The sequence below is a fragment of the Varroa destructor genome, unplaced genomic scaffold (assembly GCF_002443255.2).
Source record: "Varroa destructor unplaced genomic scaffold, Vdes_3.0 BEIS01000003.1, whole genome shotgun sequence".
Lineage (NCBI taxonomy): Eukaryota > Metazoa > Arthropoda > Arachnida > Mesostigmata > Varroidae > Varroa > Varroa destructor.
In genome coordinates this window covers 24,970,038-24,991,199 of record NW_019211456.1, presented here as the reverse complement: position 1 = coordinate 24,991,199, position 21,162 = coordinate 24,970,038, and the positions used below count along the sequence as shown (strand labels likewise).

The 21,162-nt window shown below is 38.3% G+C and overlaps 2 protein-coding genes across 8 annotated transcripts; one reads left to right on the top strand and one right to left on the bottom strand.

Annotated features, from left to right (window-relative positions):
• Positions 1-113: 113 nt before the first annotated feature.
• Positions 114-16,114, bottom strand: LOC111246351 (histone-lysine N-methyltransferase SMYD3-like). Of its 5 annotated transcripts, none has more exons than XM_022795817.2 (11): positions 15,974-16,114; positions 8,680-8,918; positions 7,148-7,268; positions 6,718-6,831; positions 5,590-5,662; positions 4,954-5,081; positions 4,094-4,270; positions 3,391-3,512; positions 2,503-2,614; positions 1,605-1,780; positions 114-590 (listed from the first exon to the last, which is right to left on the bottom strand). In XM_022795817.2, exons 2-11 carry the CDS (start codon positions 8,835-8,837, stop codon positions 317-319), a joined length of 1,455 nt encoding a protein of 484 aa, XP_022651552.1. In that variant the 5' UTR covers positions 8,838-8,918; positions 15,974-16,114; the 3' UTR covers positions 114-316. The 5 variants fall into 5 exon arrangements, with proteins under 5 accessions (XP_022651552.1, XP_086838693.1, XP_022651551.1 ...); XM_086982567.1 differs by having other exon boundaries at positions 8,680-8,945; positions 15,974-16,112; XM_022795816.2 differs by lacking the exon at positions 15,974-16,114 and adding an exon at positions 9,563-9,857.
• LOC111246350 (sodium-coupled monocarboxylate transporter 1-like) lies at positions 11,660-20,948 on the top strand. 3 transcript variants are annotated; one of them, XM_086982566.1, is made up of 14 exons: positions 11,670-11,855; positions 12,690-12,871; positions 13,330-13,606; positions 14,024-14,261; positions 14,508-14,730; positions 15,230-15,370; positions 15,954-16,135; positions 16,352-16,485; positions 16,719-16,877; positions 17,799-17,888; positions 18,108-18,203; positions 18,779-18,997; positions 20,379-20,532; positions 20,825-20,948. In XM_086982566.1, exons 2-13 carry the CDS (start codon positions 12,789-12,791, stop codon positions 20,529-20,531), a joined length of 1,995 nt encoding a protein of 664 aa, XP_086838692.1. In that variant the 5' UTR covers positions 11,670-11,855; positions 12,690-12,788; the 3' UTR covers position 20,532; positions 20,825-20,948. The 3 variants fall into 3 exon arrangements, with proteins under 3 accessions (XP_022651548.1, XP_086838692.1, XP_022651546.1); XM_022795811.2 differs by having other exon boundaries at positions 11,672-11,855; positions 20,379-20,948; XM_022795813.2 differs by lacking the exon at positions 17,799-17,888 and having other exon boundaries at positions 11,660-11,855; positions 20,379-20,948.
• The last annotated feature ends 214 nt before the right edge of the window (positions 20,949-21,162 follow it).

Here is a 21,162-nt window from a genome sequence, read left to right as displayed (position 1 = left end):
AATCTTTGTTACTTCCGTTTGCATTTGAGGATCGGTATATAGATTTCATTAGAAATATAACAAAGCAGAGTCTAGCTTAGCCGTTCGAGGCCGAAATATTAAATCTTTGTCGATTATTTTTACTTTTTCGTCACTGTGTAGGTTTATTTACGTTTTCATCATTTACGCTAATGTTGACAAACCTGCTTAAGCATAAGACAACATGCGTACATTTCAGTGTACGTGATCAGTGTCGAATCAACAATAAGTTATTCGAAAGCGTTTTTTTTTCCCCAATTTTTGTGGGTTTCGCTAACGTGCTGTAGACTCAAGCGGTTCAGTGAGTTGACGTGGTGTTCGAAGTGTGATGAGACACGAAAGACCTGATGATACTACGACTGCCGGGCCACTGTTGCGCCAAACAATCCGCTCGCCTAGTCAATGGATGGTCCTTGCCGTGGGTAGCTAACAACCTTGTACAAGCATCCTTGATAATCTGGCAGAGTTCGTGCTCATTCTGCTCATTCCCCTTGGACAATACTTCGGAAGCAATAACCGCCAGCCGGAAACATAACACGCTCACGCACGGTCGGCATTCACCGTACGTCAATCTAAAAGTTGCATTGAGGATAAGAATTTTAACTAATGTACCTTAGGAGTCCTAAGGTTTACAGGACTTAATTGCTAAGCGCTTATGTTTGCTGTTCTTTACTTTTATAAAATATGTAAGGTAATCCCTGTTATATAGGGTTGCATTTCTTGACAGTTTATGTGAACGTTGGGAATCGATGCTTGTTGAAGCTTCGTTGATGTATATTTCAAACAGAAATCCATACCGCTATTAGAGCGAATGGTGCAATTTCAAACAGATATATTCAAGGCTTCTCAGGAATTTCAATGCTTATATGCGGCTATGTTTCGCGTCACGAAATGGTAATTTCCAAAATTATGGTAGTTAATTCTTCTATACCTGTTACCTCAAAAATTACATGACTTGCTTGTGAAAGTTTGTGAAAATGTCTACCATTCGGGATACTCTTAGTGCTGGCAACACATAACAAAGTATGAATTTCACTTTGTTACGAACATTTTTTATGTTTTTTAGTATGGTATTTTAGGTTTTATTTTGTATGGTTGAATATATCGCAAACTTTATCTACTGTATTATTTAGATAATTCAATTCTATCGTTCAGTACAACTGCAAAACAACAAAATCTATGTGTGAGCTACTGAAATAGATAATAGTCGTTTATATACCCACTTCAACTAAAAGCGAGACAAAAACAACTGAAAGAAGATTAGCCCAGACACCATCCGTTCATTAACATTTCGCAAGAACATGTCCTGTATTAAGTGTAAAAAAGAGTATCAACATCGTTGACCTATATAATGAACCTTTTCTATACAAAAAAACCGGATTAACCTGCACACGGCATAACAGCTTGGTTGTAACTCATCGGTCGATTTACGATTAATAAAAGGACAATGGAAGAGGATTTCTATTGGAAAAGGTTTGAAGTATTGTACATGTAACTGAATGTCCTAATCCCAACAGATAATTGCCATTTGTGTGGCTTGCATTGGATATAAAGTCGAATCTATTACGTATGGTAAAAACGCTAACTTGAAATTTGCCAGGAGGCGAAGGCCGATTTTAAAAGCTTCTGTTTGCCTTCGATGTGGCAAACGTTCAGCGCATTCGAATGCAACAGCTAGGGCATCGATTTTCCAGAACTTTAAGGTGCTTTCCTTTCCAAGGGCAATCTCATCCGAATCATCTTGTTCAATTAGCGAACGTGCCTGGACAAATGAAACAACAAAGATTAAAAGTTAAAGGTGAACCAAAAACAACCTGTTACAGGAGACGGAAATGTCTGTGCCTTTACCTTTTGAATATTACGTTGAGAATTGTATACCATTGAAAAATTGTAATACAAATAACATTAGGTTCTAAGTAAAGCTAACTGTCACGCGACGCGTCATCGAACATTTAAGTAGGAGTAGGTTGTCTATTATTGGTGGTGAGCATCATACGTATATCATCATACATCATACGTATATCTCTATTCTGGATGAACTTTAATTGCGTAAACACGGTTAAATTTAAGATTCATAATTTTCTGTGCCAACGATTCTGATTTATTTCACTTACGCGGGACATTTTACCTAAAAAGAAATATTGCTTTTTGCCTTAATTTGTTGCAATTTACTATTGAACAATATAGAGCTAAACCAAAAGTGGCTTTGTTACGCGTAAGCCAAAATAGAAGGCAACTGAAATAACTTCAGCCTTTTTCTCCCAACCCGTTGCTTTCGAGCTCACCATATTTCCTTTGTTCTGGTACAAAATGTCTCGAGTTGCCAAAAATAATGGAGTTGTTTTTTGTTATAAGGTAATTCCGGTACGTCGTATTTTCCTGACACTTCTTTCGTTTAATACCAGGATACGATCCTGTCTAGCCTTCAAAGAAATATATATATTTGACACTTGGCCATGAAAAAATTGTTTTCTACGAACTCACTCGTTGGTAAACGCTGTCTAGCTGAACAGCATCAGATTCATTTTCGCCATGAACACATGCCGTCAAAGCACCTCGAAGTGAATCCCTAATCGATTCCTTCACCGCAGAGATTCTGAATATTAGAAATTTAAGCAAAAAAATGAAAGCATAGTTAGATTGCAAATGATGGACATCGACTAAATGGCAGGGAAACCGTTAGGAAAAGTTAATTTTTTTATGGGTTAAGAACGAAATAAAAATACTACGTATGGATATACGCAATATCATATATAGATACGTCTTTATTGATATCTAAAGAAGACATTATAATCATGTAAAGCGACACATAAGATATATATTGGTAAATAATTGTAATTTTATGCAAATATTTACCTGGCCACTCTCCAAGTAAAAGAATCATAAATGCGCTTGGTACAGGAAACTTCAAGGCTGTATTCATGACTTAGCCATTTACATTTTGAGTAGACCTATTCACCATAACATATGCATCGCCTATTAGCGAGTTAGAATATAAAAATACTATGTGATCTTCTATTAACTATGGACAGTTCTAATGGCCTAAAGTACTTTGAAACACTAATGTCATATTCTAACTCAAAAATATTACGCGTTTTTCGTGTAAATCTTTTAATAACTAGTCAAATCGCGTGCCAGGTTAGCCCTAACATTTATGAATATTTTCTTGACCAACCAAACAGGACATTGAAATCATATTCATTCGATAATAATGTATATTGATATAAATATATTAATTTAATCAATAATTATATATTTTATGGTTAAAATTGTGTGCACCAGAACTTTACGGAATTCGCTCGCAACTAATGAATGTTCTGAGAATGAAAGAAGCTATAGATGATGAGGCGACCGAGCAATTCCGGAGCATACCTATTTATGAGATGTTGTTCGTCCGTACAATAAGGACAAGCACAACGAAAAAAGTAGTGCTCTTTAAGAAATGATTGTCGATCTTCAAGGGTCTGGAGAATATCAATGTAGCAAATGTATATCTGAAACGCATATGCAATAAACAGGAATATTATTAGACATTAGTAGAATGCTTATGAAGATCTGAAGATAGATCTTATGACAGTTCCGTCACTCGCTTGGTTTGACTTTTACGTTGACGAGGAAGAATGAGTCACGAACTCACAAGCATGATATCCCGGGTACGAACTTCAACTCAGACTCATCGAATAGCTCAGTTCTTTAATACTTCAGATGCTTCTACGATATATTCACGAGTGAATAAGATTAATAAAACATGCTCCCTGTACAAGACGTGCGTATCCATCTTTGCGTTCCTCTGCGTTATAGCCAACACACTCTTTTGCAAAGATATAGGTGCTGAGACCTTCAAGCCATACAGAAAATATTATGGGAAACTAGTCATCGGAAACAGTTGGTTTTCTTTGGATCAAAAGAGCGATTATTTATGTAAATATGCTCTAGATTAAGTGACGGACAGAATAGCACATTTAAAGGAAATCTGTGTCTGTACCTTCATTGTGTTGTACATGTTTCATTGTGAAGAACTTTCCCTAAATGGCTTTTATATTTGACACATATCCTAAATATGAAGTAACCGCACCTGACGTGGATCGGTGACCACCAAATCTCGACCAGCTCGTATCGAAAGCAGCGCTCCATCAAAAACGAAACCGGCATCAGGACTGCATGAATGATCATGAATTGACGGTCCAATGTATAGTGCTTCTCCTATTGGTTCTAGATATAGACTTTGTACGGAGAAGCGATTGATGATCATCTATACTCGGCAAAAAAACATAGGCAATGAAATCCGAAGCATCCACCTAGCCTTAAAGTAAAACGGTTGCAGCCATTGTATCAAATGTTGAAGTTTCAACCAGTATCAGCCCTCTGTCTTTTATGGCACCGACAAAGAATAGAGATCGTATTTAGTAAGAAGATTTTATTTTACGCTACGTTTAAGGACTTAGTTAAATCTGAATCCAATGCGTTGGATTAATAAGTTTAATTAACTAAATGAAGTCAAGATTAGAACTAGTCTTCTTTTGTTTAGTCTTGACGGATTAAAAAATACATTTCGATGGATACCTTTGGTACGTCCAGGTAGAAAAAAATGAAGCCACATAAATAAAATTTATAATACTTATATATAATTATTGGTCCTTATAATTATTGATATGAAAATCAAGCTAAATTAATTATCAATTATTCTTAACTAAAAGGACTATAATTAAAATATACAGTAGTAATATAATAACAATTATTATAACTATACATGAAATTATGATAGATATTTTTTCTTTAAATATTTCAATAGTTATTGGAGGAATTTTTTCTAAATTTTCATAAAATATAATTCATGTCTTTCTTATACTTATTAACTTAGGTTAACTTAGATCGACATTTATAGCAATGTTTACAAAGATAAATATTATGACAATGTAGCGACAATTCTATTACTCTTCCGAAGACTCGTAGCGCTCTATCTGGATCGGGTTTGAGATTATCCGGAAAAGTGTGAAGTACAAAGGCAAGATATGTCCTAAACCGGGTGTGCACCACGGGCGATTCCTTAATGTCTTCACGGTCTGTAAATGTTCCATCAAGCCAAGTAACTGCCCGAGTTAATCTATGGCGAAAGAATAGGACAGCCGAAAAATTTGTTTTTCTGTGAAGATGTCGTTGTTTTTTTATTTTCTTTTAAAGGCTTAACGCTCAAATTTCGTTTGCAGATACCGGAATTTGCGCGCATCTAAGCGTTTGTCAGAGTAGTGTCAAACCTTAGCCAGCACCCTCTACTTGCACAACCGACAAGATTCACACTTTTTTCTGGCCCTGCGCTGGTACTTGTTTTAATACAACTTAGATTTACTTATTTAATATAGTCTTCTGATGATGCAAATGTTTCCGTCGCTCCAATAGGATAGGTAAACTACTATCATATTAGCAACAATTCGGATCTTCCTCTTCCTCGTAAGTAGACATACTTAACTGGCTTTCTGTGATTAAAGGCGTATTTTTAAGCGAAGCAAAGGTGACGTTTGGAATATTTTCCGAAGGTATCGTGCAGTAACGAAGTATTAGTTGAAAACGTACGGTCTAGGAGATCCTGGAAAGTTCTCCTTTCGCCAGTGAAGAGATTTTCGCTGAACTCGGAGAACTCCCTTCCCTGCAGTAAAAAAAAAAAAAGACAATTACAAAGGAATCTGTTTTTATTAAAAATTGTACATTGTAGCTTTTCTGTTAACAATTTCACGTGATTCATTCTTCTGCAATTCTTCCGGTTCGCTTTGTGCTATATTATATTCGTTGCAATAGGGGACACACATTTCTAATGAAGCTAAACGCGGAAGCAAACAAAGGTGAGGAAATCGCAGGCACTTTTTTGTCTTTACAGATGAATATCTTCATTAAATGGGTGAGCTATACGTGTGCAATCTTATTTAAGATATCCTTACCATGGCCATGGTTTGGCAAGGCCCAAGGTCACCGGCCTTCGCCGTTGCAAAGTTGACAGTCTCATTCGCAGCGGATTTTATTTCTTGAAATCGCTATCTAAAACTTCTACCTAGATTTTTATAAGTCTTTGAGGTAACTACCGGCTTTGCATGCTATAAATCAGGCTGCGGCAAGCGGACGAGATAATGATAGGTTGTTTATAACCTAATTCGGTCGCTCAAATCTACTAAAATGGCTTCTGAAGTTCGGAGTACCATTTTACTTTTTGTCACTCTGGTAGTTTCGAAGACAAGGCTGCAAAGGAACCCGCCTGGTTTCGCTGAACTGAGCAGCGCTCTAACGAACCGATAACTTCCTAATTGTTATAGCTAGCCTACAGGGCTGGCGCAAATAAAGAGCTAAGCTTGACAGCAGCAACGTTTCTCGAGATTAGGCTGAAAAAGCCACCGCTAAACGTTTGGTTATCTCAGTCGGTTGCAAGTATGAGCTCCATAATAATATCCATTCAATGATCGAAGTGAGTTCCCTAAGTAGAGTGTCTCGTCTTAGCATATCGAAGCTCGAATGATACAACTCAATAGAAATCAGGGATTGTTTAACTCACCGTTATTGATTAAAACCTCTAATACCTTGCGAATAACAGTGGACAGAAGAATCACACTTGATAAGTTCTACAAAAAGGCGTTTTAAATCTAGTACTGCATTTGGTGATTGGTTAAATTGTGCTCGGCTAAGTTTAACGATAAATATTAAATGGTTACTCACATGCGTTTTGTACAGAAGTTTGGCGAATAGTCGAAAAGTCACGTCGGGAACTTCGGGGACAAATTCGCGAAGCATAGCGCACTCCACGGCATCGTGGTATTCAGAGTAAATTTTCTGAAGGAGCACTTAATATTTAGTCATCCATACTTGTTGAATCAACATAAGTCGGAAAATTCTCGTAATATATTAGAATGTCTTAGCTACGGGCCTATTGAAACAGATCATCCGCCAAACACGGATCCAATATGCATAATAAAATTGGCGCTGTTTTTAAGCTTGAGCCTTTTGACCTTGTGTGCGTACGGCTAAGGTCACGCACAAAAAATTCGGTTGATGTGCCGAATCGAGAAAATTTGAATTCTATATATCTTTGATAATTTTATCATTGAGTTGAAGCGATATCCTAAGAGTACGGCAGATCTTAACGAACCTGACATTTGAGGCTGCAGTAATTAACAAACGGACAATTGGGACATCGGATAGTTATGGCCCCTTGACTATGGGCTCTCAGATGCACACGATTCGAGGCAGGAGTAATCGTCTTCGGCAGCCTGAAATGTACCCAAAAGGGCCGACTACATAAACATCTACTAGTGACTGGGAAATTTTACCTATAATATAATAATTTCCATTTTTGCCTTTGCCTTGGATAATTGAAAGAGGCATATGCGTCGCGCTCGTAGCGACCACGTTGCGATACATATATGAATTACTTTAGAGCATTCCGGTAGAGGTATTTGTGACTAAGTGACTTTGTTTTTGTGATCAAACATGCTTGATGGCTTATCGCAAGCTCTGTTTAGAAGCTATGACGGGAGCACATTGGTGAGGTTGCACTCAAGCCGATATCGATAGCAGTGCTCGAAAGTTCGCCTTCTAAGTCGGTGTAGTATATAATATAATAAACCGATTATGGAGTGAAAATCGTTAGCAGCACATGGGCAATGGATACGCGCGCTTTTAGAGAAAAAAAAATAAACAATATTTACTAACAAAAGTAATAATAATAATAATAATAACTAGACCAATGACAGATAGGATTAGCCGCATATGTTGATCTTTCCTTTAGAGCGATGCTTCCGTAGTGCTGAGATGTTCAGCAAGCGAACTAGCGGTATCGCGAAAGCGACAATGCGTAAAATAGAAAACTGATTCACTAACTGAATGGAGTAGCATCACAGTTTTCTAAGTTGCCCATAGTTTACTTAAGTAATTTACTTACAAGAAATGTCTAGGTTGCCATTTTGGCTCTAGCCGTCGAAGCTGAGAATGAAACAATAATACATTCAGTCATTTGACTAGCGACTAAAATCTACCAGCAGACCTTCCCCTCTTGAAACGAATCTAATGGGTCCCTTGCATGCGTACGATCATACCACATACCTTCCTAGTCACATTGTACAACTCATATGTGCTGGAATGAGGTGGAGACGTTGCAGATAGTGTGCACTGTTCATCGTGGCGCTCTCAAACCCCGAAGCATGGAAACGAAGTTATGATTACGTCTATTCTGCCAAAGCAGTGAAAGAGCGGACCACAAAGACAGCAGTCTCCACCTCTAGTTGTTCTTACCTTTAGGGTTTTCTATGAACACATGAATAGAAAATCGTATAGTCATCCAATCAATCTTCCAGAAAGGGCGCGGCACGCATTGCCGCTCAGGGAAGGATGAATACACTTGGTATGACAATAATAATAATATACCAAAAACTTTTGTATCGCTTACCGCCTAATACAGGACTGGGCAAGGATCTCTTCAGAGGATGGAAAAAGATGTCGCTTGGCACTTCGCGAACTTTGACACTACTTTTCATTTATACTGTATTTTATTCTCGTACCACTTAAACAGATGTCAGATAAAAATTTACCTTTACTTCTGTTATTGAAATTTTTGCCCTAAGCCAGGTATAGCTAGTGAGGGTAGAAATAGCAATACAGAGAAGTCAACCCTCCGATACTGACGGTTGCATGCATTCGTCGCAGAACTTCCCGGCGAGTTGGGGCTGAAGGGCAGATGCAAATGGATATGCCCTGACGACCTCGTCGCCCCTTCGAAATGTCCACCTTTTCAGAGAATCCCTATTTGATCTGCTAACACGATCACGTTTGCAGATACGCATCACGACTATTTTCAGGCTAGAACACTTCAATCGTGACTAATCTGGAGTTTTGTAGCACACAAGCTGTCGGCGACGGTTGGCCTGAAATTAATTAAACGCGACAGGAAGCTACCATTGACACTTTATTGAGCTTTCAGTTTATTTGCAACGTGTGCTTGTTCACGTATATACTTCGAACTGAACGACGGAAGAAAGAGGAACAGCTAATTAAAGATGAACAATAGATGGTTCAACGTCTATATTTTGTCACTGTTTCCACTCTATGCTTTTGATAACATATATAGCATGTATAGCTGCAATCATGCCAAAAGCAAGCAAAATTCAGCCCATAAATGAACGTGAAAATATATATTTTTTTAATGAAAAACAAAGTATTGTGATTTTTATAGGCTTTGTGAAAGTTTCGGTAATTTTTTTCAGATCTTTCCATTGACAAAACGACCAGTATAAAGCCATTCGTTCTTCTAGAACAATGAAAACAGAGGTTTTCTTACATGCCGTTAGGGTAGCCTATTTATTTTTTATGCGATGAGGGCTTAGTGGAAAAGCGAATGATCGAAGCTCCTACAGTCGGAGATAAACGTGTAGATACAAGTAACTGCACGAGCATCGAGAACGAGTGAAATATCTACATTTGATCAAGATTCATTCAGAAATACAGTTTGATCCGTGCAAATGCAAGGCATGCATATAGTTGGCGATAATAATATCCAAGTAACTATTACCCGTCTTGTAACTTGCGCGTCACTTATGCACAATCAATTTTCTTCTTCCAAGTTATAATTTTACAAATCCAGCACACACTTGACAAGTTTGTTCAGATCACCAAAAGCTGTTCTGAGATTAATATTAAATGGAATCGACAAGGATTTGGTTTTAGCGTAGGACGGCTTTTGTCTTGGTGTTTCAAACACGTCGACAGATTGTGCACTGCTGGTAGTTTACTAGTGCGTCTATCTGCCGTGTGTTTAAACTACGACCGATCTCACCGACCAAAACGTAATAGAGTCACACTGTCTAACTCCCGCAAACGGTTCCGTGACCTCCTCACCAGCCCTCTGAGAAGAGCGTACTTGCCATTTCGCCCTTCTATACACACACAGGTGTATGTATAGATCTACCCGTACACAGTGGCTTGGCCACAAGTACTCGAACACCAACCGGTTTTGAAGGCTTGGCGACCTGACCGCTAGGAAAGAGCCGTGGGGCCAGTGTTGTTTCATTTAATCTATTTGTTAGTTTATAGCACGGCTTTTTTTCGCTGTCCGAAGGTCGCTGCAGACGTACCGTGTTTTTATTCTGCATGTTTCTAGCCCAACGATAGTGGAAATGGTTCATGTCGAGAGCTCCCTTCCCAGAATTATGATATAGGCTCTATGGTAAAGAAATGTTCGTCTGCCAGACTGTGCTTTCAAATAATGCTTCCTGCCCATATTTATCTATGGCTTCCAAGCTTACCTTTGCTTTAAAAAAAATAGTCCATACATACTTTCTTAAAGAAATATGTCTATATACATCATGCCGTAGCTTGCGACCTGTTATAACATGTTGTTGTTCTGTTAACAGATTATCCTTTTACTAACAGGGTGATCATTCCGTAATGCTTATTAAACTGTTGATGACATCGTAAAAAACTACCGCTGAATCTGAATATTACTTTAACTAACGACTTTTGCTGATGGACCTGTACGAATGTCCTTGTTCTATCTTTATGTGCTAATCGTGCGTATTAGTATGCTGTAAGATTTCATAGTTCTTACGGTTACCGTTCAGTTACATAGGTTCAGGGAATTGTCCGGAATATGTCGTTTTGTTGAATTAACATAGTCTCTATGGGTAATAGGTACAAGGTGTTGTCATCGGTTGATTCTTACGAATATGCTGTTGCACGTTAATTAGAAAAGTATGATAATGTATCCCGCAACGACTCTACGGACCTAACAACCAGGTACTGTTCGCTATCTTGCGGACCCAGACACGTAGAGAAATCATTATTTGACCCAATAAATAATGAAGTAGACAACTATAATTACAAAGCATATTAACTTTTAAACTTGTGTTGAAATGTCCCGGTTGACGCTCATTCCACACATTGACATTGGCCATTCAAGAAACACTAAGGAAAAGCTTGGCTTTGATGTATCCAAATCTAGCACGTGGCAAATAGGGCTGTTTTGTTTAATACCTAGTTGTAATTATCTGTAGTGAGGTCCTTTAATAGGCCCAGGAAGAAAGTAATTACTTTTATTCTGTTTTGCCTCGTTTCAATGGTAAAATTGCGTTATCTTTCTGCGACTGTCTCCGCATCAGAAATTCACCTGCTGGAGACTCAACGTATTTTCCGGATACTGTTAGCACAGATTAATTCTATGGGCCCTAAAGGATTACGGGTCAAGAAGTCCAACAAAACTCTTATTTTGCCATAACTAAATTTTGTTGGTTATCTATAAATCAGCATACCGATATTTAAAATCAAAATGAACCGCATGGTAATTGGACCTCCGGGGTATTTCGAAGACATCCTGAGACCTCAACTCTATTTGGTACATTGGTACGTAATCGGCCAAAGCTCACGTTTGTAGTCATTAATTGAAGTAAACGAACTCAATAACGGCACGGCTCTCACACAGGAGGGCTATTCTTTCCTTGAGTGTTTTAATTTTACTTTTTTTTTTGGCCTGGCCAGTGGCCTCAGCGTTCTAGGCCTTCCGAAGGACACGTATTCGTGATGAGTCTGGAACGATTCTACTTGTCGCTAATGCTATACTACTACTTGATTTTATTTGTAAGACAGCTCGGTACAAGTTTTTGTGCTGGTTCTGATGCGTAGCTTATGCCCAAAACAAAGAGCCCAGGACAAAGGGATGGGTTTACAACAAAAATGAGTATCCTTCTCGGAAACCGAGTCATTGCGTCGCCCTGTTTCACCTGTCCATCGTAGATGCCAGGTAATAACGCGACCAACACAACGTCTGACCATCGCGACACTACGGAGCCGGCAGCACTGCATAAGTCCAAGTAGGTGACGAAGTGAAAAATATGGGATACTAGAGCAGTACGGTTTTAATGCGATTATTGCAGTTATTACGTACTGTAAGTGAGCAAGAATTCTGTTCGGATTACGTGATAAGTAAAATCAGGGACAGAAATATCTACATTAAAAAACGTTGCAGTAAGACTAGATACGGCACGCTCTGAACATCACAGTCTGAGTCAACACAAGCCCTGTGTTTAACGCCATTTTGTTGACTTAATTATTAAGGTCAATCATTGCCCCTAATGGGCTTAGCTCTGTTGTACGACTATACTGTTTTTTCATTTTAAAATGAGAACTGCATCCTGCTTTATAATTTCGAAAGCCACCATATTTACGTACCTACCATACGATGGAGTGAAAAGCCCACAAAAGATCGCATGAAACTATGTGGATAGCATCATAGAGTACTTTGCCCTGCTACCTTGAGTAAATTTCAAGCCCGAGCCTAATTCACCTATCTTTCTTCTCTAATATGTCGAGCAGCTAAAATTGACTGTAGGAGATACTAGCTAAGATTTTTCAAGAACTATTACTCTGCCATTCATCTGCACCTCTTATATGTTTCGAACATGTTAAACCAGTATGGAAAAAAGCTTGTCGTTTAGTGGTTAATGACAACGAAGTAAGAGTGGCATTAGTCCACGTAAATACGTTATCATAGTGGTTGACGTTAATTTAATTGAGAGTAGGCCACGTACCAATAGATGCAACGAAATATATCACTGTGAAACCATTCAGAGTACTACGTCGACGGACTGTGTGTTAGCATGCGGCCGATAACCCAGAAAAAATACAACAAAAGCTGCTTATCTTAGTTTCAGAGTCGCACCTAATTCACTCAGGAAAATAGCCACGGCTGCCCGTAACGGTTGATCCATAATTGATTTGTAAATTCTAATGATTTTTGGAACGAAATGGTAAAAGTAAGGTCCACGACCATTCGAGGAACAGTCTCAACGATAATAAAGACGGCGGCGCGCATGGTAGCAACGACGAGGTCCTTTTTCAACATTTTAACTATATTTTTAAAGAGCCTAAATATATATATATATATATTGGAACGAGTGCACACTACCATTCACAGCAGTATTTATCAACTTCAAACTTACAAGTATGAGGTTTTGTCATGTCGAACTAGAGTAACTGGACTCGTAGGCAGGCCAATTGAGATTTTGTCGGAAGAGTAGAAACAGAGTACGCAAGGACAATTACATCCGGTCGCAGTTAGTGATATACTAACTGACAATTTTCCCAATAGTTGTATCCCCCAATGAAATATCCAGTGTTTATAGTTTATTGCTTAGGATGTGGTTATCGATTTCAGCCCAATTGACGCGCATTTTTTTATCCACTTTAGTACTTGCTTCCCAATCGATTTTTATGCAATTTCTTTTAGAAATATTCAAGACCTACTCTTAGACGACAATCATAACTGTATGTAACATCTTTTTCCAGAGTAATGGATGATATTCCAATGATTCCAAATGACGCAGTTTCTCTACTTACGAAAGAAAAACTTTTAGAGCGTTTTACTCCGTATGACTACACCATAGTCGTCCTGATGCTAGTGTGTTCCGGAGCCATTGGCCTGTATTGCGCTTTTGCAGAAGGTCTCCAAAAGACAACACGCCAACTTCTATCTGCAAATGGCCGACTCTCCCCAACATTTGTTTCGCTATCGCTAACAGCGTCCTTCATTTCCGCCACGTTTGTTCTTGGGAATGCTGCCGAGGTAGGTTACCCTAATAATGTTACCTACCCCATTAGTTTGGCTATACAAACTGTAAGTGATCTACCATCAAAGGAACGGTCAAAAATTTACGCAGCCGAACCCGAACAAAATGCTCAGTAACATTAGATAAGTTGCGGAAGACATAAAGCATATTTGTGCAAAATGCGAAATCTTCGCTTTTTTCATTAAAAACATCTTTCGAATTAGTTGTCTTCAAGTGGACAGTGAGCTAATAATCATCATCATAACTCATTCTCGCTTCCACCCGGGGGCCCGCCTAGCAGAGTAGACTGTTTGTATTTTCAACCCCCACAGTTGATAATCGCTTATACGTAAACCACATATCGCTTCCCAAATACTACCGATAATGATATAATCATTAATTCTATCCGTTCTTTCTGAATGTGTACTAATTAGGTGTACCAGAATAGCACGATGATCTTCGTAACCATTGGGTCATACGTTTTCATGCTGGCAACAACGGCTTCATTTTTTGTGCCGATTTTCTATGAATTGGGCGTAAACACATGCTACCAGTATCTTGAGTTGAGGTTCTCCCGATTGGTTCGAATGGCTGCCGTCGTACTATATATTATCGAGATGCTGATCTACATGTCGGTATCGTTGTACGCCCCAGCGCTAGCTATATCTAGTAGTAAGTAATCTTCAGACCCCCTGATCAATTAAATCATACTGAGTATTGCGTATATTGACCCGAAACTAGGACCGAATGCGTTTTAGTCATCGTCCGAATTGTGTAAAAAGTAAATGAGCAAACACGGTAAGATATAGGTATGGCTTTTCGCCATAAAAAAGTACTACCGCCATAAAAAAGAGTACCGAAGTCTTCGAATTTATGCAATACAAAAAAAAAATCTGATTAATGATGGTGTTGTTGCAGTAACGGGAATAAAATTATGGACAACCGTGTGTGCTATCAGCATCGTGTGTACTCTCTATACATCTGTTGGCGGAATCAAAGCAGTAGTCTACACAAACGCATTTCAGTTGGTTGTTATGCTCATTGCGATGATCGTCATTGTGATCTCTGGATATGCTCACCTCGGCGGCTTCAACAGGGTTTGGAAAATTGCGGAGCGTGGGAAGCGAATTCATTTTACCGAGTTTGTAGCTGTTCCTTTATGAGTGAAGTCGTCACGATGATTTGCTCTTGTGATATTTTTAGATTGGCTGCAGTAACGGTCCCTTTCATACTTTAGCCTTACGTAGGAGTGTAATGAATAAAAAAAAAATGGTACCATATACCTTTTGTCAAAGGCAAATAACTAATGTACATTACTTATTTGCTTAATAGATTTAATGAACACTTTCTTGTCGCATGTGCAGTCATTTTACTTGACCTTTCACGGTTTTCAATGTTATCATATTTAAGCGACCTTAGTTAGTATAGTTGTTGTGTATCTTCTTATCAGCGACGTAACCTGTCGTCAAGGTAGCGGCGTGACGTCATTTGTTTTGAGTGTTACCAGGAAAGTTAACGAGGTTTTCAGTTGAAGGTTACGAAAACTGAATCGTTGTCAAAAGCCTTGATTTGACCGGTATCGTGAATTGCTTGACGTCTGCTAGTCACTTACGTCTCTTACGGTAATTATGTGCAAGCAGTTTTCGCTTTGACCCTACGGTTCGTCACACCGTATGGGGTCTCGTGATAGGGGCAGCCATCTCGAACATGGGTTCCTATGCTACTAACAACATGATGGTGCTTAGATACTTCACTGTGTCGTCATTAAATGCTGCCAAATGGTGAGTATCATTAGCAAATAGGTTTCTGTCGTCGTTATCGCCGGCCGTTATTACCAGAATGTCTCAGACCACCAATTCACCGTAGCTTAGGTAACAACCTGTTATATAAAGCAAAATTGATCTGCGCAAACCCAACAGGACACTTCTGTTTCTGTAGATGCAGAGAGCCTGATTTCTATATAGTGCTATGCATTTCACAGGACTTACGAATTTTCGTTATAATGATTTCGTTAAATTGTTCTCGTTTAGAAGATTTCCGTTGGCGCGACACCGGAAACGCTCTATTTATGATTGTAGATGTGCACAGATCTGAGAATTTCATTGAATTATAGCAATATAGTCTTACTCGCTCAGGTTTAACTTTGTTAATCAATAGTTCATCAGTTATGTATGATTCGAAAGAAGTTCTCTCAAATGTGTCATGGTTGCAACCGATGGAAAGAAAGAACAGTGTTCTATAAAGTAGAAGCGAGGTTTAATGACGCATGTTCGGCGGCATGTTACCACTGATACGTGTATGGGCAAATGTAAATATGCTGACTTAGGACAGCGTATGTGCATATGTAATTGATCTGGTCTTCAGGGCTGTATGGATGAACTTACCTTTGCTTGTGGCAGTCCTTTCATTATCATGCTTATCGGGCCTTCTTATGTTCGCACGCTATCACGCTTGCGATCCGATAGCTAATAAACAGGTAACGTCGTCAGACCAGCTGCTTCCGTATTTTATTTTGGATGTTCTCGGAGCCACGACCGGCATGTCAGGTGTGTACCTATAATGTCATGCGAGCCTATTTATGAAGTACTGATATGCAACCTAGTTACACAGTTAGCTGCATTGTAAGCCTGAGTGGTTTATCGACCGCTGGAATTAGAAAAAAATTAATTTTAGCATTATACTTGCCAATCAGATCGTGCGGCCTCGGCTTGTTGCCTACCCAGCGTTGTTAATTGTGATCTCCGCGTTACCCAATTGAACAGGTCTATTTGTGGCTGGGATATTCGCCGCTTCATTAAGTTCGATTTCTTCTGCGGTGAATGCACTTTGCAACGTCTTCTACATTGACATCGTCCTGATTTGTTGGCCAAGTATTTCCTCTGAGACCGGAGCAAAGGTACGATCGCGTTGGGTGCACTAATGGTTGAAATACGTTACCTGCATCTAAGTGGTTGCAAGTGCGATGCACCGTTCGAAGCGTTTGACGCGAACAATAGCCGACGGCTTCTGTGACGTAATCCATTGGGTCTATTTTTTGATAAATTTCAGTTGGGTTCATGAGTCGACCCATTGTTACTATTGCTTCAATACAACTAAAACGCAAATTCGAAATTTTGTGCGTATGTTTAGGTGATTGTCGGTCTTGGAGCCGTGTTCAGTTTGTTGGCAATTATTCTCGTAGTGGGAACTTCGTCAATGGGCCAGGTCCTTCCTGCCACCGTCGCTATAAATTCGAGTGTTGGTGCACCTCTCTTCGGATTGTTTTTTGTTGGGATATTTTTTCCTACGGTATGCATTTTATTTAGCAGGATGCTAAGTGGAAGGATCACTTTTATTATTATTATTTTCATTTATTATTATTAATTATTTAATTATTATTATTATTATTTTTATTATTAAAATTTTTTAATTATTATTATTATATTATATTATTAAAAAAATAATAAATGAAATTAACGCGATAGGTACGAGGGTGACTATACGAAATTGTAGACATATTTAACGAGACTGGCAGTGTCTCTCACGTAGTTGGTCGAACAATTTCATTGAGAGCTTGTCTTCTGAGCTTTTATTTCGAAAATGCACGTTTTGCTAATGATTTTATGGCTGCAATATAGAACCCGCTTTGCCAGATCTATAAGCGATTACATCGCCATATTCTAGCGCAGGTCTTTACTTTTAGGTCCTTGTTTGCTTTGATCTTTGTGCAAATCTTTCGGTTTCGTGCTCGAAGGATTTGCTATGAGCGGATGATATGTACTTTCGGTAATAGCACACAGTCCCTTTGGTTATATGCAGGCTTTTAGGCAAACGCGAACATCAGGAAAAGCACTTCGTTTTCTGCATAAAATGACGGAAACATCATTGAGCTCTAAAACAAGTACGATATATGGGCTAGTACATTGACATGCTAACGATTACCTAATTTCGAGTTAGTTTCATTGGCCTATTGTAAAAATACCGAAGGTCCTTAAATCATAATAGAGAATGTCCCTCATCATTTACTATACGTTGTTTAAGGCGCATAGAATGTCTAATTAAGCCCTGCGCTAAATCTACCGAACTATTAGAAGTGATCGACGCGATCTAGATTAGTCATTGTTTTTCTCTGCCATTTAATACAAACAAAAGATTTGGCCAAACAGTATGGAGGAAAGCTCCTGAATTGCAGTTTATGCTGATGCTTCGCCATTCTTCTTTGTTTGTTAGGTTACAACGTTAGGTGCGCTTACCGGCTTCGTCGTTTCTCTGCCAATTTCGCTCTACCTAAATATGGCGCCGATCATTGCTGAAGTCCAAGTTTGTATAGTTCATACAACTGGGTTAGATTTTATATTACTGATTTGTTAGAGGAATTTAACTCCAGTCATATCAGACCATTATCCGAGCTTTCATTAAGAGCGACTAAGAAGTATTGAAAGGCATACACTCTAATGCAGCAGGGGCCGAAGTACAATTGATGTGATTACTTTTTATAAATATTAAACATGCTTTAACAATCTTCATTTCATACTTCAGGCGTTTACGCTAACTCATTTAACAGTGAGGAGCTGCGTAGAAAACTTTCCATCGGCCAATTATTCAACCACAGTCGCGACTCCCTTAACTGCAGAGGTAAGTATTTAAACAAAATGCAAAATTGGAGAATTTTCATCTTTCGTACCATTAAAGTGTCCTTCGTTCCCATATATCGTATTTGTTGTCGATTCATTTTCTTACGTCGTTGCTGACAAGCACGATTCAGAAACTGCTTCAAAGTAAGATTGCAATATTTCTACCTTTCGTCGTGTGAGTTCGGTACCTCAAATCCGCAGAGAGTGACTCTCGGCAAGCCTTCATTGACTGTATCTAATAAGATTTGATAATCTAAATTGAGGTGACAGCCAATATAAGTTGTTGTCACAACCAATAAGAGATATTCGGCTGCGTAAGCGTCATCAAGCAACAACTTGTATCCAATGATCGGAGCTTTTTTCCTTCAAAGATAGCTAAGTATTTTAATAACATCTATTATTATAGTTATTAAATGTTTTGAAAAAAAAAATGCAATTCACGCAAACAGATTGGTTTTCTTTACGGACAAGAAACATTTTTCAATATTGTACATATAAACCGATATCTTCGCGCAAAAATTTTGATTTATCAGTCTAATTCCAACATGGTAACTGTTTTGGTCTTTGTTGTTTCAGAATCTTCCATTCATATATCGGCTGTCCTATTTGTGGATGTCGAGTATATCCGTTTTTATACAGGTGGTCGTGTCTTTACTTGTTAGCAAAATAACCGGAAGCAATGACCCAACGAAAATGAACCCCAATCTTATCTGCACGCCGTTCGACAGTTGTCCATGTTTATCAGACGAAATCAAAACTATTTTAAATTTTGGTGTTGGGAAACATTTTGACGTTGTAAGTGGAAAAAGTTTTGTAGCCAGCATGAATCGGCTAACCATCGGAACTCACTGAATCAAAACCAACAATGATCCCGAACATTATTTTTTTTTTGTTGTTTTCTTTTCTTTTTTATTTCGACATGTTCGATTTACAGCTAGCCTGTGTATAATTAAAATAAGTAATTCCTGTGCATATCATCAAAATCGCTATATTCAGCGAACATAAAATTAGGTAATGAAAAAAAATGTAAAAAAAGAATTAACTATTTTTTTTTGGCGAAATACGTTAGTTTACACACTTTTCGTAACAAGTTACTTTTTTGGAAGTACGGTCATGATATTGAAAGGCGTTCAATAGGTGTCTCGCAGAGGGTGTTCCTTTGAATATTAACTCTGTCACCTAGCGATTCAACACCATCACGATTCATAATGACTTACCACAAAAATGATCTATAATAATTTCTAGGATCTAATAATAATTTTCAGGATGGCACATGGAAACTAAGATAAATAATAATGCTAAGTAGGCTTAAGATGATATGTACCTAAGACTGTACCTTCACAAAAACATTTAGATGTAATATTTTGTATATCCTAAAGGAGTTAATTCTGACGGACATTTTTATCGCGAAAACTTCCGTCCACGTCAATTACAGCTTCAATTCGGGACCTAAACTAAACATAAAGTTGTTCCTTAACTTACTTAAAGATGTATTAATTTTTTTCGGGTGGTGCATCTACCCACTGTCGCATAGCAGTTTGTAAAACACGCGGATAAACATGTCTAAGGTCTCCTTCAACGGAATTTACACTCAGAATACGCACATTAGCAGCGAACTTTATTTTACTCATATCAAGCGCATCCTTTGGATCGATGATAACTATTCTTTCGATAGGAAAGAATTTACGACAGTCTACTGCTTCAGTCTTAAGAGGTATGAGGAAGAGACGATGTCAAATAGGTCTCTGAGCCTCAGCGATTTCAAAGTATCTTCATGATATCTGTGACGTAAGCCGTACCTTTTGTAAATAGCCAGTGCCCTGGTCGCTATACTTGTGACCTTTTCATTAGCGAGGCAGATGGATTGGCCGAAATGAAGTAATAGTAATAATATCGATTAGGTTTCGATGTCTGCAGTGTACTTCACTGTCGCGGAATGTTAGTTGTATTGTGTGAAAGAAGAATCTTCTTTCTCTACAACGTATACTCTTTTTTCACCAGACGCTAAATTACTGATTACCAATACTTATTATTGAGCAATAAGGCTTCATTTTGTGCCATCATGCATTGCTGAGACGTTAGTAAACACCGAAATCATGTGAAAGTCACATGCCCGTTTTTGGTAGATAATGTGAAAAGAGTTCTATTAAGCCAATCCTACGATCACTCCTTTCAGTTATCTCGTGCCGAAGCTGAGAAATTAACCTTTGGGGACGTATTGGGTTCAGCTAGAATGAAACGACCTGAAGTAGAGGAATCGAGTGACCTTACGACTATGCCAAGCGAGAGCTCAGATACTATAACTAACATCGGATCCCGAATTTCCTGAGGCAAAGAAGTATCTGATATACGTAAAGAGCAATCAGCGTATTAAAACCTACCCAAGTGGTGTTGTAGATTTTAACGTGTATAGCTGATTATTCTTTTACTTACTTTTTGTTACATTTGATTTGTATGTATGTATATATGCATATACATATATACATACATACATACATATATACATGCCTATATACACGTATACACATAGTTTAGCGTGTACTCTACTGAGACTCGAATGTCAAAACTTAATTCTCATACCGTGTTTCCGTACGTTTTCCGATTTGAATGATGGTGATCCAGGTGTTTGTGGCCTATATGATATAAAATGTATCGTGGATTAGCAGGAAACGCGATTTTTATCAACATCTTTCAACGGCAATATTTCGGGCTTATATCGAATTAAAATTAACGATGAAATGATTCAGTGATGACGATTTTATTTAACTAATGCTCCGTAATGCTTTATTTACTTATGCTTGTACTTTATTTAACTAATGATTCGTAACCGTTCTGCTCCGGTCGCAATAAAAGACGAAACTCCAAATGCTAATTCCGCAATAGAATTTAACAGAGGTGACGGCTTTTCCGAAAAATCTAAACCTCTATCCTTTTTTAGGCAAGCCGTACAAGCAAAGCAA

Bases quoted from the DNA above. Each gene is read 5' to 3' on its own strand.
- LOC111246351 (XM_022795817.2), bottom strand. From the start codon at position 8,837: ATGCGTATCTGCAAACGTGATCGTGTTAGCAGATCAAATAGGGATTCT. The intron at 5,082-5,589 runs GTACGTTTTCAA...GAACATTTACAG, and splicing joins TTTCCAGGATCTCCTAGACC to ACCGTGAAGACATTAAGGAA. The intron at 2,615-3,390 runs GTATGCTCCGGA...TCTAATATTCAG, and splicing joins GAACAACATCTCATAAATAG to AATCTCTGCGGTGAAGGAAT.
- LOC111246350 (XM_086982566.1), top strand. From the start codon at position 12,789: ATGGTAAAAGTAAGGTCCACGACCATTCGAGGAACAGTCTCAACGATA. The intron at 12,872-13,329 runs GTCCTTTTTCAA...ATCTTTTTCCAG, and splicing joins CGCATGGTAGCAACGACGAG to AGTAATGGATGATATTCCAA. The intron at 14,262-14,507 runs GTAAGTAATCTT...GTGTTGTTGCAG, and splicing joins AGCGCTAGCTATATCTAGTA to TAACGGGAATAAAATTATGG.